This window comes from Phascolarctos cinereus, unplaced genomic scaffold (genome assembly GCF_003287225.1).
Source record: "Phascolarctos cinereus isolate Bilbo 61053 unplaced genomic scaffold, phaCin_HiC Scaffold_2;HRSCAF=192, whole genome shotgun sequence".
NCBI lineage: Eukaryota > Metazoa > Chordata > Mammalia > Diprotodontia > Phascolarctidae > Phascolarctos > Phascolarctos cinereus.
The window spans coordinates 23,654,412-23,679,341 of record NW_027555625.1 but is presented as its reverse complement, the minus strand read 5'-3'; the positions used below and the strand labels follow the sequence as shown (position 1 = coordinate 23,679,341).

General features: G+C 48.7%; 1 protein-coding gene across 11 annotated transcripts in view; it reads left to right on the top strand.

Moving 5' to 3' along the window:
- Positions 1 to 24,930, top strand: part of DYSF (dysferlin) — a 257,583-nt gene that overhangs the window by 63,543 nt on the left and 169,110 nt on the right. For 10 of the 11 annotated variants that reach the window (XM_021001176.2, XM_078149256.1, XM_021001178.2 and 7 more), the window contains exons 4-8: positions 7,275 to 7,380; positions 16,318 to 16,432; positions 19,938 to 20,030; positions 20,364 to 20,563; positions 23,600 to 23,728. In XM_021001176.2, the coding sequence (XP_020856835.1) occupies positions 7,275 to 7,380; positions 16,318 to 16,432; positions 19,938 to 20,030; positions 20,364 to 20,563; positions 23,600 to 23,728 (643 nt within the window). The remainder of the gene's footprint in view (positions 1 to 7,274; positions 7,381 to 16,317; positions 16,433 to 19,937; positions 20,031 to 20,363; positions 20,564 to 23,599; positions 23,729 to 24,930) is intronic. The other variant, XM_078149260.1, reaches the window with a different exon arrangement.

Here is a 24,930-nt window from a genome sequence, read left to right as displayed (position 1 = left end):
TGAGAGCAGAGGCTGTCTTTTGCCTTTCTTTGTCTCTCCAGGACTTGGCACACAGTATGCACTTAATATTTATTTACTGACTGAGCAGTCTAACTAGTTGAGTATAGGGTAGCTCATCACAAAAGATGGGCTTCTAGTTCACCCATAAAAGATCGCCTGAAGGAGTTGGGGTGCTTAGGACTTGGGTGGAGTTGTGAGGAGAAGACGGCTGTGCTGTGTACTAAGTGTTTAATCAGTGCTGTTGACAATCCAATTTTTGCCCCCTGAGTGACAGCCCCAGTACCTGGAGCTTTGTCTCTTCCAGAAATCCTGCTCCCTCCTTTTCCAAAGGTTTCCAAGGAATGCAGAAGCAAAAGGAAGAGGAAGGCCATAGATTGGCTCTGATTAGGGCTAGTGATGGATGCCTGGTCCTAGGAACAGGAAGCCGAGAGGCTCCCGGAAAGGGACATGGCTCTGGCAAGCCATTTGGTTATACAGTGTGTCTTCTGGGGAATTATGCTTAGTTGGGAGCAAGGATCTCAACAAATGGGAGGAAATAACAATTAGTCAATACCCAGCTACCCCTGGGGGCCAGCTCAGGCCCCTCTCCTTGCTCTGGAGGTATCCCTCCGTTGGCCCAAGTTGGCTGTCAGGGATGACTGGCTGGCATTTACGCTGTTACAGTGACGGCTGCTTCCTTTCCAAGCTTCCGGCCATTGTGTTCCCCACCCCCTTCTTCCTGAAATTCTCCCCTTGCTCACAAAAGTTCCAGGGTCTCTGGGCTGGATGGGGTCTCAGCAGCTGCTTAGCCTGGTGTATACCAGATTAGAATCCCCTCTGCCCATCCCCACAAGGCTGCTGCTCATCAGGGGAGCTGATGCAACCCCCTGTAGCGCCACCCCACCCCCCACCCCCACCGTGATCTGTTTGAGTGATGCTGATTTTCCCCTTAAAGCACGACTTCCTGGGCCGGGAAGGCAGCTGCCTGTCATAGATTTAGGGCCAGAAGCACCTTGACGGTTATCCAGGCTTCCAGGCTTTGCTGAAAATCCCTCCCAAAGCAGCTCCTTCCACATTGGGTAGCTCTAAACGTTAGGAAGTTTTCCCTCAATTCATGACATCATAGCATCTGAAATGGGCTTTAGAGGCCACTGGCTCCAACCCCCTCAACGGCAGCTGCAACAACAGGGGAGGAAACTGAGGCACAGCCTTGAACCCAGGCTCTCCGACTGACTGCAGCACTGGGACACCTCTCCTTTCCAGTTAAGGGGCCAGCCTATTCAAACCACTCTGTTCTAAACCCCCCGTTGGGTGACAAAATGGTGCGGGTCCTGAGCACGCCCTTGGGAGCTGATGTGATGCCTGCTTTGGAGACTCTCTCTCTTGTCCAGACTGGAAGAGCCTCAGTCTCTCCTCTGGTGGGTAAGAGAACTTAGATAGCACTGAGGGATCTAAGGAAGCCTTCTCCAAGCCTTCAATTCAAGTGCCTTCCCTCTGTTAGTTGTCTCCTATGAGCTGTTAATATTATTATTCACTATTATCTCTGTTAACTATCTCCTACATATAGACAGGATGAGTCCATAACTTGTTTTTACATCTTTATTTCTTGTCTCCTTGTTTAGACTGTGAGTTCCTTGAGAGTAGACCTGGGTTGGCTTTTTTTCCCCCTCTTTTTTCATTCCCTGCACTTAGCACAGGACCTCATAGGTGTTTAATAAATGCATGGCTGCTCAGTTATCTTCTCACCCAGGACCCCTCCTTAATCAGTCGGCTAATGCCTTGCTCCTGGAGGCTCACCATGTTGGTATGGGACAGCGAAGACACCCAGCTGACGTTGGTCTTCTTGCAGCTCAGAACTCCTGAGTTAAAGCAATCCACCAGCCTCAGTCTCCCCAGTAGCAGGGATTGCCCTTCCAGCAGAAACTAGGAGTGAGCAGGAAGGTCTTCAAGCAGAGACTTGGATGGCCACTTGTCAGGGACATGGAGAAGGGATCCCAGAAGGCCGCTGAGCCTTACTTTCCACCCCTGAGCTTCTGTGAGGCTGGGAAGAGATGGCTTTAGGCTTGATGGGGGTGACACCCCCAGTGGTTAGAGCTGTCCCACAGTGGTATGGGCTGGCTCAGGGGGTAGCGGCTCATTCCCACTAGAGGACTTTAGGAAGCAGCCGGATGAATTGGGACATAGTTGAATGCGTCCTTGCTCAGCTACAAGTCAGAGATCTCTTAGCTTGGCCAGTATATGGTTCTCCTATTCTGAGTCAAGGGAAGCCATGTCAGAAGCTGAGGCAACAGAGGAAAGCTGTCTTGAGGATTTGACCTAAAAGTAATAATAGTAACAACAACAGTAATAGTGATAATAGCTATTAACATTTACCCGGCACTTTCAAGTTCGGGAAGCACTTTACAAATGTCATTTTGTTTGATTTTCACAAACCTGGAAGTTAGGCGCTACCGTTGTTCCCATTTTACAAATGGGGAACACAGGCTGAGAGCAGTTAGTAAATGGCTGAGGAGGGGTTTGAACTCAAGTCTTCCTGGCTCCGAGTCCGGTGTTCTATTCACTGTACAGCTTAGCTGTCTTTGCAGTGGGGAAATGTTGCAGAGAGGCTGAGTTCAGTCTGGCATCAGGAGAAACTTCCTACAACTGTGCAAAAGGGGAATGGGCTGTTCTAAATGGTGGGGTCCCCCTTGTTTGGAGGCAAAGCCCGGATGACCGCTTGTCTAGGATTTTGTCAAGAGGATTATTGTTCAGATGTGGGTCTGTCTCTGAGAATTTCCTTCCACTTGTCAGGGAGTTCTTGAGACAAGTTTCTCTCCTCTAAGTTTGGGCCCCAGGACCCGAGAGTGATGGAGATGCCAATAACCAAAGAAACTGTCTACTTCAGGGGTTTTAAGCCTGGGATCTCTGAACTTTTTGAAAACCATTTTGATAACTGTTTATTAAGATTATGGATTCCATTGATAATTGTGTATGTTTATTTCATGCATTTAAAAGCATTATTCTAAGAAGGGGCTGTCCAAGGGGTCCGGGCCACAGAAAACAAGCCCTGAGTTCCACCCCTGTGTTTTACAAGTGGGGAACCTCAGGTTCAGAGAGGGAATGTGACCCAGCTAGTGAGGCCACTTGCCTGGGGTCTCCTGCTGTCTGGGTATTTGCTTTGTGTTCAGAAGCAAGGCTGCTGGAAGTACCACGATGCACCAGGGGCACGTACCCGCCAGAAACACCTTGCATTCGTTACGTGTTTGATTTTGAATTAATTTTTGGATGTTGTGCATTCAGAAACCTTTTACTGTGCCAATCTTTTCTCGACCCCAGTTGGGTTCGTGACCCACAGTTTAAGAAGTGCTATACATGCCCCAAATCAGGCTGGTCCAGTGCTTCGGTCTTGGGGCTACAATGATGTAAGACATTTATGGACCATCCAACATTTAACAGCTAGTGGGCACGTGGAGGATAGAGCACTGGGCTTGGATCTCAATTCAAACTCAGTCTCACTCTCTTACGAGCTGTGTAACCCTGGGCAAGTCACACACTCCCTGTTTGCCTCAGTTTCCTCATGTGCAAAACGAGGATAATATAGCCCCTATTTTCCAGGTTGGCTCAAATAAAATAACACCTGTAAAGCCCTTAGCACAGTGCCTGACACACAATCAGCACTATATAAATGTTAGCTGTTATTATTATTGTTAGCGAAGGTGGCTAGGTGGCAAAGGGCACAGAGCGCTGGGCTTGGAATCGGGAAGACTCATCTCCCTGAGGTCAAATCTGGCCGCAGGCACTTACTAGCTGTGTGACCCTGGGCAAGTCACTTAGCCCTGTTTGCCTCAGTTTCCTCATCTGTAAAATAAACTGAAGAAGGAAATTTTGAGCCACCCAGTATCTCTGCCAAGAAAACCCCAAAAGGATTCACAAAGAGTCACAGATGACTGGAAATTCAACAACAATAACAATTATTGTTGTTGTTGTTGTTGTTATTATTATTATTAAGCAAGGAAAGGGTCCTCCGTTAGCACTTGTTCAAGTCTATTGGTAGTCCCTGTGAGAAGCACCTATTATCCTTCTACCTTCATTAGAGGGTGTTTGCCCTCCTGAACTCCGTGATCCAGCAGAACTGATGCTCCATTTCCCACCTCTGAGCCTTTGTACTGGCTGTCCCACATGCCTAGGATGCCTTCTTTCCTCACTTTTACTTCTAAGTCCCTCTCTTCTTTTAAGGTGAAACTTGGGCAACATCTTCTGTGCCAAGTCTTTCCTGATCTCTCCAACTGCTCATGTCCTTCCTCCCAACTCCCTTGGATCTAACTTTTTGGTAATCTTTGTTATTCACTTTACGTTTCTGCTGCATGCATTTTTATACATACTTTTGTTTCCTCCATTATGATGTAAGCACCTTACAGGCAGGAATGGTTTCATTCTTCAGGTTTCAATCAATGAACAAATATTTATTAAGCACCTACTATATGCCAGGTGCTGTTGTAAGTGCTAGGGATATAAGTACAAAGAACGAAAGAGTCTCTATTGGTGATGACCGTAAGTTCTAATACAGGAGACAAAAGTATAAATAGTAATTTAGTAACTCCATTTATTTGTATGTACGTATGGACACATGCACATACTCACACACACACACATGGTAGTTATCTGTTAGCTTGGGGGAGCACTGTTTTCCTTGTTATCTCTTGTCATTATGACTGCACCTAGCGCCGCACCTGGCCCACACCAGGTGCTTAATAGGTCCCTGTTGGGCGACTGATGGGTTGGCTGAAAGTGTGTTGGCTCAGAAGGATGTAGTGATGATACCAAGGGCAGTGGGGAAGCTAAGCTAGTGATCTAGGAGGACACCAACAAATAGGCTGGGCTGCTTATGCCTGGGGGGACTGGGAAGCTTAGTTAAAGCCTTGACGTCTTCCCCCCTCCCCCAGGTCAGTCAAGTCTCTGGGATAGTTTCCAAGTCTTTTAGTCTAGCCCTCTTGTCTTGGACTATAGCAGATATTGCACATACCACAACAGAGAACTCACTACCTAAAGAGGCAGCTTTATCCATTTTCTAGGAGTGGGGTAGACGAGATGGTCTATTTCTTAACTTCTCTGAGACTCACTTTCATCCTCTACGAAATGAGGATGCTAACAATACCGCTTGCTTCACTGGGCTGTGAGGCCTGAACGAGATAATGTTTGTTAAGCACTTAGCCAGCGTTTAATTGCTCTATAAATGCAAGCCAGATTTTAAAGGCCTATTTCATAGGTACAAATTTGCTTTAAGATCCTGTTTTGGTCTTTTTGGATAGCTCTATTTGTTAGAGGCACTGAGATATAGTGGAAAGATGATGGGGCTCGGGGACAGAAGATTTGAATTCAGATCCCAGCCCTGCCTCTGACTACATGTGCATGATTGCCTTAGGAAGCAGGATCCTGGGAAATTCCTTCTGCATCTTTGGTTTGGATTTTTCCTTCATGGTCAGAGAGAATGGAAGATGGTGAGGCTGGGTAGGTGAATTGAAAGGAAGAAAGGCAGGAGCCCAGGCCAGATTTTTTGCCTGAAAAAGATCTGGGGATCTTAGAGAACTGCAAGCTCATAGGATCATAGATCTAGAGATGGAAGGTAAGATTTTAGCCGGGACTTGAAGGAAGCCAGGGGAGCCAGGAGGCAGAGATGAGGTGGGAGAGTGGTCCCAGCATGGGAGACCCCTAGAGAGAATGCCTGGAGTCTGGAGATGGAGCATCTTGCCCAAGAAACAGCCACGAGGTCAATGTCACTTGGCCGGTATTTTGTAGAGAAAATTCCCGATGGACAAAGTGCCTGCTGAGGCTTCTTCCCATTCTGAGACTCTGTCATTCACCCAGGGCGATCACGAATCACAGACTCCCATTTGTGGGTGCACTGCTTTTCTTGGTGATAATAGGAAGTGCATCCTCTTCCATCTTTGGGCTCCAGCTCCCTCTAAACAAGCCCTACATTCCTAGGGTGAGGCTCAAGTGAGTCAGCCATGGGAAGGGGCTTGGTCATACTAATGGAAATTTTCATTGCTATAGAAAGGTCCTATGTATGTTGAACTGAAATCTCTCTAGCCTCCAGAGCCCAAGGCGTGCCCCCTGGAATTCCAAAGGACAACTATGATCCCTCTTCGCCATCATCTTCCTTCATGTGTTTGAAGATAGCCATCATATCAGACTTAAGTCTTCTCTCATCAAAGTCCCACAAAATAACCCTTGGTCCTTTGATCAATCCCCACATCTCTTTTCTCTCCATCTCTTCAATCATCTCTGCCTGTGTTTTTCACTGGATCTGCAGTGGGAATTAGGGGGTCAGCTTTGTGTTGGGTCAGCGACCATTCTGTACCTAGATTTAGGGCTAAGTTCTTGGTTGGGGCAGTGGTCATTCTGTGGCCAAGGTGAGAGCTATTGTGAAGTGGGTCAGAGTCTATGTTGGGAGCTAAGGGTTCAGCCCCTATCAGGGATCAGTAACCTGTTAGTGGCCAGGGTTAGTGGTCAGTCTCAGTTTGGGGTTAGGGACTCCTCTAGCCAGACTCAGAGGCCAGATGAGTTCTCTTGTGGCAGGGATTGGAGGTCAGCCTATACTCTAGTCTAGACTGGGGTTTAGCCAGCCAGCGTCCAGGATTAGGGGCCCACAGACCCTTCCTCTCTCAGCTTTCCATGGCTGGGACGCAGCTAAGAAAACATGAGAAATCATTTTCTCCTCCTTTCTGGGGGTGGTTCGGTGTGTTCCATTCCCCAACTTCCCTTTTCCCAGCTGAAACGATCCCTTAGAATTTCTTTTTAATTTTATCATTAATGAACTGATTCATCCCTGTATCTGCCTGGGGGACATTATTGGGCATACTACCTGAGGTCAAGAAGTCAAATATATCCTTGGGGAGACTTGTCCGCTGCCCGTGGGCAGCGACTGGTTCTCCCAAATTCTCTCTTGGTTTTCCTCATGCGTCATCGCAGGACCAGTCCTTACGTAGCGTACCTCCTTATCTGTGCACATAGAATGGAAGCTTCTCGAGGGCAGCAAGATTTCATTGTTTAGCCAGTGACTAGCATGGTGCCTGGCTCATTCTAAGCACTTAATGAACGCTCGTTGATGGAATGACTTCCTGGGACGGCATTTTGTTGGGTCCTTCATTAGGCGGTGGTGGTGGGTGGACAGGGGCTTCCTGGGGGAAGATTCCTACTGGGAAGTGCAGCAGCTTCCTGAGAAGGAGGTCCGGGTCATCAGTTTACATATACCCACCTCTTCCTTCCCGTGTGTTCCCTCCTCCCACCTTTCCTGTCTCTCTGTCTCCTCCCAGGTTCCTGGGAGAAGCTCGAATCCCCCTCCGGGATGTCCTCGCCACTCCGAGTTTGGCTGCCAGCTTCAATGTCCACCTTCTCGACACCAAGAAACAGCCGACAGGGGTAAGTGCCGGACTGTTATCATCAATGAGAATACTTTTTCTTTGGTGAGGCAATCGGGGTTAAGTGACTTGCCCAGGGTCACACAGCTAGTAAGTGTCAAGTGTCTGAGACTGAGAATACCTTTTATTAATGGCCAGTGGAAGTCAGGCTTCATGGTGAGCCTCGGACAGGATCACCTTTGAACCTCACTAAAGCCTGTGGGAGCAGAGAAAAGGATGGATAGGGAACCCAGAGGACTTGGCTTCAAAATCTGGCTCTGCCACTTTCTAGGTGTGTGACTTTGGGCAAGTCATTTCCCTTTTTCAGGCCTCAGTTTCCTTATCTGTAAAGTGTTAGACAAGATGGTCACTGAAGTTACTTCTAGCTCCAGACCCTCCCCTAATTCCCCAGGGAGGCCAGCAGAGTCAAAGTCTATCCTTGCCGGGGATGGTTGTTTAGAGAGAGGTCAGGGTGGGAGAAATTGGAGGCTTGGAAGAGTGGAGAGCATTCTAGACTCTGGAACATCCCACCTGGGAGGGACCTTAGACGAAGCGCAGAATGGTGCAGTGATATCCCTGAGGTCACACAGAGAACGAGACCCCAGGCCGGCTGTGATGATGGAGAGGTGTGGTACCTCTGGGCTCCCAAATGAGCAAGCTTCCTCCATCTGCCTGTCACAGAAGGGACTTGTCCAAGGTCTCACATCCAGCTTGGGGCCAGGACTGGCCCTTCATGTCAGAGGAGCTGCTTCTGGTTCCCCTCTTAGATGGTGACTTCTTTGAAGGCAGGGACTGGCTTTTGCCTTTTTTTTTTTTTTGTCCCCAGCCCTTACAACAGCCCTGGTACATAGTAGGAACTTAATACATGTTTATGTATACATCGGTCCTGGTTTCAAGACCAGCTCTCTATCCGCTATTCCAGGCTACCCCTTTTACATGATAATCATAATTAACATTTAGAGCTTTAAGGTTTGCAAAGCACTTTACCTTCAATTCTCCCAACAACACTGAAAGGTAGGTGCTATTGTTATCCCCATTTTACAGATGAAAGGTAATGGCTTGTATATAATCTGTGTTGTTGTTGGGGTTTTTTTTTTGAGGCAATTGGTGGTTAAGTCACTTGCCCAGGGTCACACAGCCAGTAAATGTCTGAGGCCGTATTTGAACTCAGGTCCTCCTGACTCCAGGACTGATGCTCCATCCACTGAGCCACCTAGCTGCCTCTCTATAATCTACTTTTTTTTTTAAATTATGCTGTATGAAAGAAATTTATCCTGGGAGATGAAAGGGGCCAGGAAGCCTGGGGTCAAATCTTGGCCCTATGGGACTTCTTGCACCCGGATCTCTTTCGGTCTTAATTCCTATGGTTCTGTGAGTGTATTTTCTTTCTTGGGAGAAGTTGCACTGAAAAGACAGACCTAGAGACACCAGTGTTGGACTCAGGGGAATGAAGAGCTAATGGGGGAATTTCAGGCATCCTGACAAGAGATGGGAGGGGAGTGGTAGAAGGCACCCCAACATCATCTCTTTAAAGCTTGGAGGGATCTCAGAAGCCACCTAGTCCAATGCCCCCCATGTTACAGAGGGGGAAACTGAGGCCCAGAGAGATGAGATGATGGGATTAAAACTCAGCTCTCCTGGTTCCCAAATCTTCTCCTTTGCCCTTCTTGGCTTCCCTGTGTTCCCTCTGGGTGGGGGTGAGAGTGGAGTAAGAAGGTTACTGGGATACTGAACGAAGAAAGACCTTTGTGCGAATAGGAAGGCCTGGGGGACTTGGGGGGTTCTGCGGGCTCACTTCCCCACGCGGGCAGAAGTCCGCCTCTTGGTTCCTCTTGGTTCCTCTTCTGCCTTCTGTTTGGATCTTCTCTTTTGGGGACAAAGGAAGCGGAAGAGAGTGGGGTCAGGCGTGGGTCCAGGATGGGACGAGGCAGAGCAGCCAGCCTTCCACAGCCTGGCTCATCTGCATGAGGAACACGCCTCCAGCAGGTTGGGGCGGCTGTCCCCGTGTGGGGAGCCGGAGGTCAGAGTGGCGCTGGCAGAGGGCTGGGTCTGGGGGCCAGCAGAGCCGCCCACGGCTAAAAGGAATGGAGGACGCTGGAATCCCAGGACTTAAGAGACAGAAGAGACCTCACAGGTTCAAAACCCACATTTTACTGGTGGGGAAACAGAGGCTTAGACATGTATTTACTCAGGGTCATGAAGACAGCTCTCTCTAGATCATGGGAACCTAGATGTAGGGCTGGCAGGAGGTTCCCTAACGCAAACCCTGATGTGGTAGTCGAGGTCGCACGTGCGGCAGATCCATCCATCGGCCAGCTCGTGTTTGTTGTTGTTACTGTCCGGTCATTTCATTGGTGTTTGTCTCTTATGTCATGGAGGTGGAAACAAGACTTGTCTGCCGATGGGGTACTTACAGTGAGGGAGGGTCGGCACTGAGCGTGGTGCTGAGGCTGCCAAGCCTGGTTCCTTGATAGGGCAGAGGGAGAAGATGCCGTTGGGGCCCCTGGGTTACAGACCCACCCACACCCCAACTTTGACCCTTTGGGTCATTGGCCCCCTCCTTCTCTTCCCATCTCTGCATGCTCTTCTTCATGGAGAGCCTCCTGGAGGCTCCGACCTCAAGCGGGGTTCAATCCCCCCACAGGGAGGGCGCTAGGACCCACGTCCCATAGCCAGAACTCTGCTGGGCTCTGGACTGCCTTCATTTTCTCTCTCTTTGCCTTCAGGGCCAATCACTGCAATCCCACGTGAGGCTATGGCCAGACATCCCTGCTCACTGCTTACACTGACTCACTCCTTCAGCATCCATCCACCCACATCACTCTCCGATCACTCTCTTACCAAGGTCTCCTGGGGCAAGTCACTCTCTCCACTAAGTGTCTCCGTCCACCCCAGTAAACCCTTACCACCCCCTCCATCATAAACATCCAGGGCTGGCTATCCAATTGGACCCAATTACCAGCTTCAGGAAAGTGTTCTGTGCTGTCCTTTTTTCATTTTCATTTTCAGTTCCATATTCTCTCCCTCTCTCCCCCATTGAGAAGACAAAAAATACAATTGCCAATGTAAGCTTGATGTCAGAGAGAGCTTAACGCTCAGAATGATCCCCAAATGGCACCGGCTGCCTGGAGCCAGATGCCTAGTGGGCTCTCTGTCACTGGGGGGCTTTGGGCGAAGTTGCGGCTTTTGAGGTTCCTGCCAGCTCAGAGACTCAGACTCTTAGTCACGTTTTGCCCTTACCACAGACTGGTCCAGCTTTTCTCATTTATTTATTGTTTCTTCCCTTAATTTCATAGTGGAAACTTTAACCATAACCTTGTGTCCTTTTAATGAAGGGAATGGGGGTTCTAGAAAGTCTGGGACAGAAAAGGGATGTTTCAAGTGGGGGGCTGGTGATAGAAGAAGCCTATGTTTTGGGGGCTGGAACAGAAGTTGCCTTCAACTTCCCAGGGCATCTGTGTGAAGAGCCACCAGGCTAGGGGGGAGCTGGCCTTCCCTTCCCTCCTTCCCTGCTCTGATCCTTGGAGAGCTCTGTAGAGTGATTGGGGGTGGGGTGGATCCTGGATTCAGGCCTGGAAGAGACCCCCAATCCCTTCATTTTATAGATGATGGCACCCTTGACAGTCACAGGCACGTGGGATTGCCACTTAAGAAGGGGTAGTCATCACAAGTGACTTGTCCAAGGTCACGAAGCAGTGGGATTTGAACCCAAGGGGATCTGATGAGATCACCAAGGGAGGGGGTCTGGAGAGGAGAAAGAGGGGATCAGAACTGAGGCACAGACAGGTTACAAAGGGTCACATAGTAAATTTCAGAGAGCTTAGAATGAATGAATAAATAAGTATTTATGAATGAAAGAATTATTATGACCACAAAACAGGATGCTAACAAGTACAGACAAAGGAAGTATAAACTGAACGGGCCACATCAATCCAGGAGAAGGCTTGTTTCCCCATCAGTTAGGATGAAGCCAAGGAGGCTTCCTGGATGAGGTGAATTTGACATCTCTATGTCCTTCAGTGACTTCTCTAAACTCCCATGGCTCCCCATTGCTTCCAGGTTCAAACATAAATTCTTTCATTTGGCTTTTAAAGCCCTTCCTAACCAGTATCCAACCAACTCATCCTACAGGGAATCTCAAACAGTCTTAGTGATGTTTTAAGTGCTAATACTCTAAAACTGCACCAAGGATTTTTGGGGGCAGCTAGGTGGCACAGTGTGTAGAGCGCTAGCCCTGGAGTCAGGAGGACCCGCGTGCAAATCTGCCTCAGACACTTACTGGGTGTGTGATCCTGAGAAGTTGCTCAATTTCTCTTTGCCTCGGTTTCCTCATCTATAAAATGAGGATAATAGTAGCACCTACTTCCCAGGACAGTTTTGAGGCTCAAATGTGACAATATTTGTAAAGCTCTTTGCTCAGTGCCTGGCACACAGTAGGTGCTTAATAAATGCCTGTTCCCTTCCCCTTCTCTAGACGCAGCTCAGATGCTGCCTTGTTCTACATAGAGACTTTTTTTTTGGGGGGGGTCCTCCAGCTGCTCATGCCCTCCCTCCCCAAATTATATGTTCTGTCTATACTTGCGTATGTAGATGTGGTCTCCTCTTCTTTTAGAATAGAAGCTCCTGGAGGGCAGGGACGGTTTCATTTCTGCCTTGGTGTCCCCAGCGCAGTGCCTGGCACACAGTAGGTCCTTAATCGAGGCTTATTGATTGGTCAATTTAAAAGAGCTGTGTTTTTAGATATGAGTGTGTCTCCCACTTATCACATCAGGGCTTGTCCAGGGCTTCCAGACTGTGCTTGTGAGTTACCACCATCAAAACAGCGACTCCTTCAGAGGCCAGAGGGCGTGGAGTGACGATGCCAGAGCTCCGGATTTGGAATTACATAATGTAGGTTAGACTTCTAGCCCTGTGCTTGTACCTGGGTGACCTTGGGCCAGTGACTTGCCCTTTGGGCAGCAACTTCCTCGCCCGAGGGCTTCCCAGATCCCTTGCGAACCCTGAGGTGATGGCTCTCTGTCCTCACTGAGCCAGGCTGATAGACCCAGCATCTGTCTCTGCGGTCCTAGGACTGTGCATTTCGATCTCATTGAAGTAGGTACTGTTATTATGCCGATCTTACAGATACAGCCCATGTGAGCTCTTAGAATCCTTCTTTCAGTTTCTACTCCCACTGAGAAGTCGAGTCCCTAGAACTTGTCTACATCTCCTCCTCCCCAGGATTCTGGAGTGTCAGGGTGATTCTAACATCACTGGCTTGAGCCCTCGCTGGTGTGCTTCTCCCCAGAGATGAGTAGTTGAGAATGATTTGGTCAGCCGGCCTTAAGGAACTTTTAGAAACTGTAAGGACAATGGATACAAAACATCTCCCCCACAAGCACATACAGAGTCCAGGGGAAAGCGAGTGTGTGACAAGAGAGTACCTCACAGTCAACTGGTTGCTGGAAGTTCTTTTCTCAGATTCATGGGGTGAGTAAATCCCCCTCAAACATAATGAAAGATTTCCTTCAGTCTGCCCTTGGCTCTGGAGGCACACTCTGCTCTCAGATGATCCAGGGATACTGCTAGGGGGACGCCTGTAGGATGATGGCACGCATGATGTTCTCGGACCTTTTGTCATTTGCAAAGTCTTCCTCTGGCTAAAGCTGGAGTGAGTGACCCAGCCCAGACCAAAGCTGAGGCTTCTCCTTCCCCCCAAGAGGTGTGCTGTAAAGTCACCCATGTTCCAGGTTCTGGAATTCTTCTAGTTTTAACTAGCTTGAGAATTTATACACGACTCCTGGGGTACAACCAAGGTTCTTTGGCTTATACAGACAGGATTCTTCTGTAGCACCCCTCTCATTGGAAAGGCTCAGTCCAAAGCCTCTGACTGATTGGTCATTTCATCACTTATTTTAAGGGCAGTGGGGTGTCTTGGCTGAATAGATGACAATCATCTCTATCCTTACACAGATAAGTAAACAGGCTCACAGAGACTTTTCCTGGATCATACTGCTAGTATGTGTCTGAGGTGAATCAAACCCAGGTCTTCTTGGTTCCAGGTTCAGCGCTTTCTACCCCACCCCACACTACCTTTGACACCCAGGTGCACCTCCATGCCATGACCAGGCTTCTGAGGCCTCGGGTAGAGGTTTGAGCATCTGAAATGTGCATTGTGCATGGGATCGGGGTGTCCCAAATCTAGGGCTGGAAGGCACTTTAGAGGTTAGCCAGTTCAACCCCTTCATTTTATAGATGAGGAAACTGAGGCCCAGAGAGGGAGAGAGACTTGCCCAAAGCCACACAGGTAGAGGAGCTGAGCGGTGCCTGGTACGCAATAAGAGCTTGTTATCATAAATATAAAATAATTAATGCTTGTTGACCGACCATGGACCTCAGGGCTCTGGCTCCAGACTGGAGGCTTTCCCCACTACCCCATACTTCCTCTTGTGATCTTTCCTCCTCTTCATTTTCCGGGAGATTTCCGAAGTCTCTTGACTCTCTCTGGCCCGTTTCATCCTCATGTACTTCCCTGTGGAGTCGACATCATTTCAACGATAATCGTCTGATAGAAATGATTGCGCTTGGGTTGGTCAATGGGCGACATCTAGTGGTGTTTTCGGTAGTAGCACCAAATGAACCTCTTGCTGCCCTCGCCACATACCTTCTCTCCGATTTCCTGCTTCGCAGACTTCCAGGGTTTCAGTCGCTCATAGGATTTAAAGGGAGGAGGGATCTTCGGGATTAATTGGTTCGTTTTTCGGATGAGTTTCCAGGGGAAGAGTGGCTTTCTCCAAGTCACCCAGACAACAAGGGCAGGGCCAGAAGGATGGATGGGATGGTCCATGAGTGCCTGCCCACTTTGAAACTCTGTGATGCTGAGACAGCTCGGTGACCTTGGGCACATCTCTGCAAAAAAGGAAGGGATTGGACCAGAATATCAGGCGTTCCTAAGCTGGGGTCTGTGAGCTTTTTAAAAACAAATCTTTTCATAATTGAAATTATGAAATTATGGCTGGTGGTCAGTAAACATTCACCAAGTGATGACTGTGTGCCAGGCACTGCCCGCTTGGGATACAAATACAAGCAAAAAGAAAGACAGTCTTTGCCTGCCCTCAGGGAGCATCCATTCTAAACCAGCTTTATTCAATATACTGGTTCTCCTTTGTAATCGTGTGTATTTTATTTTACGAATTTAAAAACATCCTTCCAGAAAAGAGCCCGTGGGCTTCGCCAGATCGTCCACAGGGTCCAGGCCATAAGGATAATCTAGAACCCTGGACTGGCCCCAGCTCCAATGTTTTGTGCTACCATAAAACCAATTTTAAAATAAAAATGTGTTCCAGTGTGGTGGGTATGTGGATTCGTCGAATGGCTTCCCCGCCCCCCCCTTTTAAGTCTTCATTACAAAGTATGGCTGCATGGGGAGGAAAAGTAAGGGGAGAAGATATACAAGGTGCCCCCAAAATCGTAGAGCAGTGGGAAACCCTGTATGGAAAAGTGGATGGGATATGATCACAAAAGGCACAAAAAACCGACTGTCCCCTTCTGACCTCATCAAAGAGGGAGAGAAGGGCAAACCTCGTTTCTGCCCTTTTGTGCAGGAGCGCGGGTCCTTCATGCTGACCGCCTGAGGCAGGCTCTGGCAGCCCCTTTCTTGTCTTCCTCCTCCTCTGCCTCGGCCCTCTTTGCATTCTGTCTCAGGCTTCATTCACTTCACTTCACTGCCCTTCATCGCACACACTGCCCGTGGCAGCCAGCCCAATTCATGAGTCTTTTGTCCTCCATGCCTGGGGAGCCCTCCCTCTTCCCTCCTCCTCTGAGAATCCTTTTCTTAATTCAAAGCTGTGCCTCCTCCTACAGGAAGCCCTGCCAGATCCCCCTTGGGCTTACTGTTCTCTATCTCTCCTCAAAGTGGATTGCATTTATTTTTGTGTCCAGTGGTGTGCTGGTAAAAGTTTAACAACTGGCTCTCTGAAAGAAAAAAAAAACAAAACCCTATATACTAGATGCATCACCTAGCACAATGCTAGGACAGGGGCAGCCAGGTGGCGCAGTGGATAGAGCACCGGCCCTGAAGTCAGGAGGACCTGAGTTCAAATCCGACCTCAGACCAAACACTTGACACTTACTAGCCGTGTGACCCTGGGCACGTCACTTAACCCCAATTGCCTAAAACAAAAACAAAACCACAATGCTTAGCACATAGTAGGTGCTTAATAAATGCTCATTGGATAGAATTCAACTGTGTTTGTAGCCTTGGTACCTATTATAATGGCTGGTATACATTGGGTGTTTAATGAATGCTTGTTGATAAGGTGGTTGTGAGGACCAAATGTCCTAATGTCTCTAAGGAGCTTTGCAAACCTTACAACATTGTATTAATATGAGCTACTAGTGGATTAAAATCAGTTTCTTTCATTTGAGTTGAATTAGTTTCAATAATCATTTATTAAGCACTTAGTGTGTGCAGAGCTCTGGGCTCAGCCCTTGGGATTGGAAGAAGATTGAATTCCGTGCTATCCTACTTCCCCCATCAAAGAGTAACTGTGGGGAGTGAAAGGAGGCCCAGGCTGGAAAAGAAACAGAGTCACAAGAGGTTTGAAGAAGGGGTACCATGGGATAATGGTATTGGTTTTGAGGACTTGGATTCAAATTCTGCTTTATGACCTTGGGCAAGTCACTTGACCTTCTTGGTCTCAGTTTCCTCAGCTGTAGGATGATGGGGTTGGACCAGCTGGTCTCTGAGATCCCTCCCCTCACTGGAAGCTGGAATCCTATGACTCCTACTATTCCTGAGGGGAGCCAGGGGCCGGGAGCTGGGGGTCGGGGACAGGGCTGGGGCCTGACATGCCCGGCAGGGATGGCCATTGCCTCCCCTCACTGTTCCCTCAGACCTCAGCGCAGCCTCTATCCCGGGCGGGGGTGGGTCTGGGGGCGGTGCACCTGGTGACCCTAATCCTCGTGCTCTCTCTTCCAGGCGACTCTGGTGCTGCAGGCGTCTTACATCCCTCCTCCTGGATCTGTGCCCCTGTTTCCTCCTCCTCCACCACGGGACACCTCTCCTACCCTGACTGAGATGGACTCCGGGGCTGGTAAGGATCACACTTGTCCACCTGCTTAGTAATCTAGTGACACCCCAGGCTTCCCAGGTGTCCTGGAGCGGGCTCCGCCCGACTCCGGGCTGGGGACAAAACACGGCCAGTCACGGCCCCTGGGGGCAAAAACACCTGGAAACCCACCTGTTGTCTGTGAGAAACGCTGTCCCCCACTACGGACTGAATGGATTTGGGGGTGAGACAGCGAACGGGAGCACTGATTAATTATTGTTCCAGACTTACAATTTCCTTAGATCAGGAGAAACTCCTGGGATGGAAATTCCTTCCCCTGATGGGCAGATTGGCAGATGAGCATCATTTATTGTCTCAGAGAGCCAGTCGGGCCCCGGGAGGCTCGACTCAGATGGCCTAGCCTATAGGGTCAGAGGAAGGATTTGAATGCAGGGCTCCTTGACTCCAGGCCCAGCTCTCTAACCACTAGGCAAGACTGCCTTTCTTCTAAGTGATCGGCCCGTTGTAAATCATTCGGTGGGTCAGCCAGCAAGCATCCATTACCTGCCTGGCCACACAGCGGGTTGTCACCCAGGTTGAATATCAGCATATCACGATCCTATAAGACATTAAGATCTGCAAAACATCTGTACAATCATCATCTCACTTGATAATAAGAGCCACTGTTTGTTCAGTTTTGAGCCCAGGGATGGAATGCTGGATGACCTGGGTCCAGATCCCCTCTTGTTACTCTATTGCCATGTGATCCTGGGCAAATTACTTGCCTTAAGCCTTAAGTTCCTCATCTGTAAAATGGGCTGATCCTTGGAACATGCTGTTGCCAGGCTCCTGTGAGGTAGTGAGCTCCCTGTGACTGGACACAGGCTGGATGTCCACTTGGTCATTAGGGAGGGAGTTCCTGTGATTTTATATGACAAAGCCGATGTTTGGAGAGGCAGTAGAGTGGATAGACGGAAGTCTTGTGTTCAAGCCCTGTCTCTGACTGCCCAGGCTTTGGGAACCCAAGTAAGTTTCACTGCCCCCAGGCAGCTCTCTGAGGCAGAGGAGCCCAGAGGAAGCGGCTGATCTGCATTGGTGGAGGGAGTTTACGTACCAGAAGGTCTCGGAGCTGATGAAATCATGGCTCTGGACAGAGAGTAAACCAAGCCCCCAACAGCAGCTCCGCCTGGGAGGTCACTGTTAGCCCCATCCCTAGAAGGAGCCTGTCATTTATTCACTGCATTCGGACTCAGGGAGACAGGTGCCGCTTACCCTCCCCAGCTGGGTGCATGAAAAAGCTGAGTCCAGACAGACGTGGCCCTGCTGGAGGCCACACAGCCCGTGGCTGGCAAAACTAGGTGTGCCAGCCAGGGCGTCGATTCTGCAGCCCCAGCGTCCTTCCCCCGGGCTGTGCTCTCTCCTCCCTCATGTGATCCAGGAGGGAAGATGCCTCCTCAAGACCTACCCTTCAAGGTTTGCCGGACACCTTCCGCAGCCCTGGGAAGTCGGCGATTACTCTCCCCATTTTATAGATGGGGAAACAAAGGCAGAGAGGTTAAGTCACTCAGGTCAGAGGCAGAATTCCAATACAGATCTTTTTTATTCCAATGCAGCCGGTGGCTTTGTGGCTAGAACTCAGGGCCCAGAGTCAGGAGGACCCGAGTTCAAATCCAGCCTCAGACACTGACTGGCTGTGTGACCCTGGGCAAGTCACTTAACCCCTGTCTGCCTCAGTTTCCTCAACTGTAAAGTGGGGATAATACCAGCACCTCCCTCCCAGGCTGGTTGTGAAGGTCACGAAGCCTTCATTTCCCGGTACATGCCTCTGCCCCTTCCTATCCAGTCAGTTATCCCTCCTAATAAAGAATACAAAATAAAGAGAGAAAGAGCAGCTGGGCAAAGAGGACCGATGCTTCCAGACAGTTTCACAAATCTGTAGTACTCCACACCCCTAGTCCCCCACCTCAGTAAAGGAGACAGGGAGGCTCGTTTACTCATATCTTTTCCAGGGCCACGCCTGGTCATTATAATTATTTAGCATTCAGTTTTGTTAGAGCATCTGGGTGGTGCAGTGGATAGAGTACGGGGCCTGGAGTCAGGAAGACTTGAGTTCAAATCCAGCCTCAGACACTGACTGGCTGTGTGACCCTGGGCAAGTCTCTTCACCCTGTTTGCCTCAGTTTTCTCATCTGTAAAACGAGCTGGAGAAGGAAATGGCAAACCACTCCAGTATCTCTGCCAAAAAAACCAAAACAAAACCCAAATGCCAAAACCCAATGCCAGCTGGTGCCCCCTTTACCACTGACAACCTTAGAGAGCTGACTGATGCTGGGAGGAGGTAAGTGAGGGGTATGCAGCCGGCCTGTGGATGGGGTAGAATTGGAACCCGATTCTTTCAGGCCCTGAGTCCAACTCCCTACTCACTTTGCCCTTCCTAAGAACTAGAATATGCTACAGATGACAGGTACAGGCCGGTGCTGCTTGAGGTCTGAAGGAGAGCTCATTTTCAACTTGGGGTCCTGGAAGGCTTCTCAGAGGAGGCACCCTCTGAGCTTGGCCTTAGGCGGTCAGTCTTAAGCAAGCATTTGTTAAATACTCACCAAGTGCCTGGGGCTCTGCTGAGTGCTGGGGACACCAGGAATGGCACAAGACAGAGCTTACAGTCTAATGGGGGAAGACAGCATTCAGTTACGGACAAACAAGGTGTATGTAGGATAAACTGGAGACGGTCACAGAGGGAACGCAGTAGAATGAAGGGGGTTAAGAAAGGCTTCCTCTGGAAGGAAGATCTTTTTTTTCTGGGCCTTAAAGGAAGCCAGGGAGGCAGAGATGAGGAGGGATGGAATTGTAGACACAGGGGACAGCCAGTGAACATGCAAGGTACAACAAGGAAGCCAGTGTTCTTAGACCAGCATTTGGGGGAGAGGGAGGGTGTAAAGTGTAAGAAGACTGGAAAGGCCCACTTCACTAAGTGAGGTGCAAGGGGAAGGCATTCCAGGTCGGGGGAGGGCAGCATAAGCAAAGGTACGGAGGCTGGAAATTGTGGTAAACTCATGGACTGAGAATAAAGAGTCATTTAGTGTGGCTGGTGTAGGAGAGTAGTGTGAGATAAAATTGCAAATGTAGGTTTGTGCCTCATGTCAAGGGTCTTGAACGCCAGAGTGAGGACTTCAGAGAAGGGTGAGATGCATTGGGACAAAGGGGTTAGAGAGGCTCCGTGGAAGAAGGGGGGGAGTGTCTCGAAATCTAGGTGGAGGGAAGGAGAAATTGATTTTTCTGGTTGGTGGGGGTGGACCAATTGAATTCAATGACTTCATGGAGTTTTATGGAGGAATCCACATTTATTAGCTGTTGCATGAAGAAACTGAGGCCTGGAGGAGCTAATCAGGGAAGCTTCCTGGAGGTGGCAGACTGCCAGCCAGATTTGGAAGGAGGGCAGGAGAGAAGTGACTGGGGAGGGGGGCAGGGAAAGGAGAAGGGAGGGAAGACTGGCTCGGCCATCCATGGCCTTCACCTGCTCTCCGGCGGTCTGCGCCCTGCCCTGTGCTAGGTGTGGGACAGAGCCATGAGGAGACGTGGTCCCTGCTGAGTGAGAGCACGGTCGACACCAGATACTCAGGGAGGAAGTGGCCAGCCCCCGTGGGTGAGAAGGGAGCCGGAGTGCTACCCCTCCTCTTACCGCCTTCTCTTCCCCATGTAACTCCTCACTCACCTTCATTCAGCAGCGCGGGGTGGGCACGGGCTATCTTCACTCTTCCAACTGTCCGCTAACTCAACTGACGTCTCTGCAGTTCCAGCTGAGGGTAGCTGCTGTTTTCTTCACCACTCTCTCGACTCGCTTAATTTCTACGGGACACAGGGTGGCAGGGGTGAGGTGCCTGTGGGCTTTTGGGATTCAAGGAATCGTGAGGGGGGGCCAGGGCTGACCGCCTCTCACAGTCTCCCTCTCTCCCTGTTGGCGGCTGGGCAAACACAGGGGTAGAGGAGGACACGGAAGACCAGGGTCTCACTGGAGATGAGGCAGAGCCATCTCAGGACAAGAGTGCTTCCCCCAAGCCGGGGGGCCCCGCAGCTCAGAAGAAGCTTCCCCTGCACCCAGCACCGCACCATCCAGGGGTCAAGAGGAGGAGAGGCTCCTCCAAAAAGCTGCTGTCAGACAAGCCTCAGGACTTCCAGGTGACCATGTGTGGGCAGTCTGCCTGTCTGTCTGCCTGCCTCTCTCATGGCCAATCAGCACCTGCTTACGCACACTCAGTACCTACCATAAGGCATCCCTGAGACAAGGAAAGGTCTTTATTAAATCACAAAAGTCAGACATATAGATTACAGCGTATGGTATGCTGGAAAACCACATGAAAAATGCTATTTTTGGGTCGATGACGTGGGCGCTGAGTCTTAATAATCGAGTATTTTGGCTGGTCAGTAACTCAGACTCAGGATGGAATTACAGAGCACCATAACTGTTCTGCTGTGTCTTTGCCAAAAGGCTTCAGTCTGAGGTTCATCTTTCCATCACAGTAGCTAACATTTAGCTAATGCTTCAAGTAAGGTCTGCAAAGCTATTTTCATATGTTAGCTCACTGGATCCTTACAACAACCCTGGGAAGGAGGTGGTATCATTATCCCATTTTACAGATGAGGAAACTGAGTTTCAGAGAGGTTAAGTGGCAGATTGCCAGCAGGTCAGAGTCTAGATTTAGAGCTGGGAGGAACCTCAGGGGTCATTGAGGTCAGTCCCTCTGTTTATAGATAAGGAACTTGAGGTGTCCACAGAGGTTACGTGATTGGCCCAAGAACACGTAGGGGGCAGATCTGGGATTTGAACTCGGACCCTCTGATTCCAAATCCATTCAATTCAATTTAAATCAACTAGCATTTATTATAGTCCTACTATGTGCCAGGCTCTGAGGTGGGCACTGGGCATGAAAAGACAAAAATGAAAGCAGTCCCTGTTCTAAAAGAGCAAGAAGCAAATATCTATAAAATATGAACAAAGTCATTGGGGAGGAGGGCAAATTCTAGCAAGAGAGTCATCAGAAAGGTGTCCTGTGGGAGACGGCTGTTGAGCTCAGTCCTGAGGGGATCGAGGGGCTCCAACAGGTAGATGTGAGAGGGGAGAGAATTCTAGACTTGGGGAATGACCCATGCATGGGCAGGAAGAAGTAAAGATGCCCAAATGTGGGACTGGGTGCCTCAGGAGGTAGTGAGCTCCCCATCACTAGAGGGCTGCAATTGAGGCTGGATGACTACCTGGAGAGAATACTGTTTCCATCCATCCATCCATCCACCTATCCATCCATCCATCTATCCATCTATGTCTATCTATCCCTATCTGTCTATCCATCTAAATCTTGATCTTTTCACTCTATGGAAGATAGATAAATAGACAGGATGGATAGATGGATAGATGGATGGATGATGGATAGGTGGATAGATAGATGGGTGAATGGGTGGGTAGAGAGACAAATAGACAGGCTGACAGATATAAAGAGAGATAGACAAATAGAAGATGATAGAGAGTAGAAAGGGCATTAGCATCAGGATCAAATGAGGTGAGATATACACACACACACACGCATACACACACACACACACACACACACACACAAGGGAGCTGGCTGAGTGACGCAGGGGATAGAACACTGGCTTCCCCAGCTTGTTTTCTCATCTGTAAAATGAAGGGAGTGGACAAGCTATCATCTAAATTCTCTTCTAGCTCTATGAGGTCCATTTATCTATTTCCTTCATACTTCTGTCTATCTCTTCATATATCTATCTGAATATCTGTCCATCTCTTTGTCTATCCATCATCATCTATCCATCTACCTCTCTCTTTTCACCCATTTATCTCTATCTAGCTATTGATCCAAATTTGTCCATCCATCTATCTCTATCTACCCATCTTTATCCATCCATCTCTATCTGTCTATCTATCAATCCATCCCAAATGTTCACATGGACTATTTGTGCCCGACCTGTGGTAGAACATTTCAAGCTTGTATTGGTCTGCTCAGCCACAGTTGGACAACTGAAACTTGACCCTGACATAGTGATGTCATTTTGGTCCTCTTTGATAACATAGGAAAACAACCATCCATTTATTTATATTTATCTATCCATATCTATCCATCCATCTATCTATCTATCTATCTATCTATCTATCTATCTATCTATCTATCTATCTATGCCCATTCATATCTATCTACTATTCCATCTGTTTATATATCTAAATCTCATTATCTCCCCCCTGATAAATTTATCTACATATTCATCCATCTACCCATTCTCTGTTGTGTGTTTTTCACCAGGAGTAATGTGCTTACAAAGCACATTCTTTTAAATGACCCGATGACAGGTCATTCTATGAAGCTAAGAATCCACTATGCTACTAAAAAACTTCAATAAATAATGAAACAACTCTTCTTTCTGTACTCTCTCATGTCACTTCTCTGAATTTCAGTTTCCTCTTCTCTAACTTGGGGTGGGGCAGGGAAGAGGGGAATGGGATGACATGATTTTAAATTTCTTTCCACTGCTGACATTCTATGATTCTCTGACTAGCTGAGGGAGAGACACCATGGTTTAGCCACAGGGCTTGTGAAAGTTCTATGAAGAAAAGACTTGAATTATTTAATAATTTTGTACTTTAAAAATACTATTATTATTGATTAAAATGAGTAAACATGGCCAGACATTGATTCCCCCCTCCAATTTCCTACTAGGGGATATCACATTTAATGTCCACTTTCACAGAGGTGATAGCATCAGATTATGGTCTTTGGGGCCATTTTTGCTAAAGACTTAAGGCCTCGTTGTATTTTCACAACCATGAGCATAATGATGTTTGTCCCATGGCCAGACGGCAGAAGGCCAAAAGCTCAATCGATATTCTTTTCCCTCTCTGTTTTGGATTATAAGATTCCTTTAGGATAGGGTCCCTATCATAGATAGCCTGGCCCCATCACTTGTACAGAACCGCTGAATGTCAGAAATATGAGTGACCTTGGAGAAAGGGGGTGTGTTGTTAATTATTTTATTCCTAACTCTTCTTTTAAATGACCTTTTGGATCATTCATCCTTTGGCCTTTAGTGGGATTGGTTTTTGAATGTGCCTTGACTGTCTCAGAGAATATCTTTTCTTCCTTCCTGTTTCCCCTCCCCCATCTTGGGGTGTTTCCTTGCTTCCCTGTGGACCTATATCTCTGCCTGCAGGTCAGGGTCCAGGTGATAGAGGGACGCCAGTTACCCGGGTTGAACATCCGGCCGGTTGTCAAGGTCATGGCTTGTGGTCAGACCAAGAGGACGAGAATCCGCAAAGGCAATGGTCCAGTCTTTGATGAGGTAAGAGACACACCTCGGGAACCTTCTCTCCAACGCTCATGGTGGTGGTGGTGGGAGAAAGTTCACTGCTGCTATTTGTTGATGTTCTGGGACTTTTCTCTGCCGATCTGGAGTCATTTGTTGTGATGAGTGTTGAGCCTTGGTGTTAAACCCAAGCTCTTTCATGACTGGATTTCTAGCAGTTTATAAGGACCCTCTTCAGAGATGGTAGCCCCGAATTCATGACCAGTAGAGGTGCAGGAATAGCAAGACTGAATCCGAGTCTCCAGCTAGACTCTAGAGTCCAAATCGAACACTCTTTCCATGACATTGCATGGAGTCTTCATGAGTTGCTTTTGCCAAAATGATAACAAACAAACAAACAAATAAATAAGATAATAAAATGCACCATCACCTAGCGGCCACCCTTTGGTGATGAGTCTGCCTTTCTCCCATCTCCTGGGAAGCCCTGAGGGCTGGTCTTCATATGGTAGACACTCATTTACATTGGGCCCTTCCAGCCTGTGGGACCTACCAGAGCCCACACTTCATTGGCATAGCCTTTGAGAGTCTGGGGTTCCCTCCATGCCACGATATAGCAGAGGGTACAGGTCTTAGAGTAAGGCAGGTCTGGGTTCAAATCCCACCTAGAATTTACAGGCTGTGTGAAGTCACTTAACCTCTTAAGCCTCAGCTTCCTCATCTGTAAAATGAGTGGTGGGGGGGGGGTTGGATGCAATGGCCTTCCTACTCTAGAGCCATGACCCCATGAGGGATGGTTGGCCTGTCCCCATTGATTGCTAGGACAGCCCCTTCTGGAAAGCCAGGTTTAGTCTTACCAGGGTAAGCTCATAGAAGAAAAATCTGTACCCAGGCCTGAGCCAAGAGAGCCATGGGGAGTCTTGGGAGGGCGCAGACTGGTAGAGTTAAAGGGGGACACTGCCTTGAAGAGGGTGGTCGGGGGCTCAGCTCTGAAGGCTGGCTCTCTCCTCCCCCGGATAATTCCTTACAGAATAGCTTACAACATCAACTTAACAGACCTCTGAGAAGATCCAGAGCAGGGAGTTCAGATTCAGAGCCTGGGAAGAAGGGAGGGATTTTTTCAGGGAAATTCTGCCATAATTTTTGAGGGAATTTTTTTGTTGATGGAAGAGTGGACGTGGCTTGACCTGGCTGAGGAGGGAGCATCTGACAGGTTATTAGAAGACTGGTTAATTACTTAC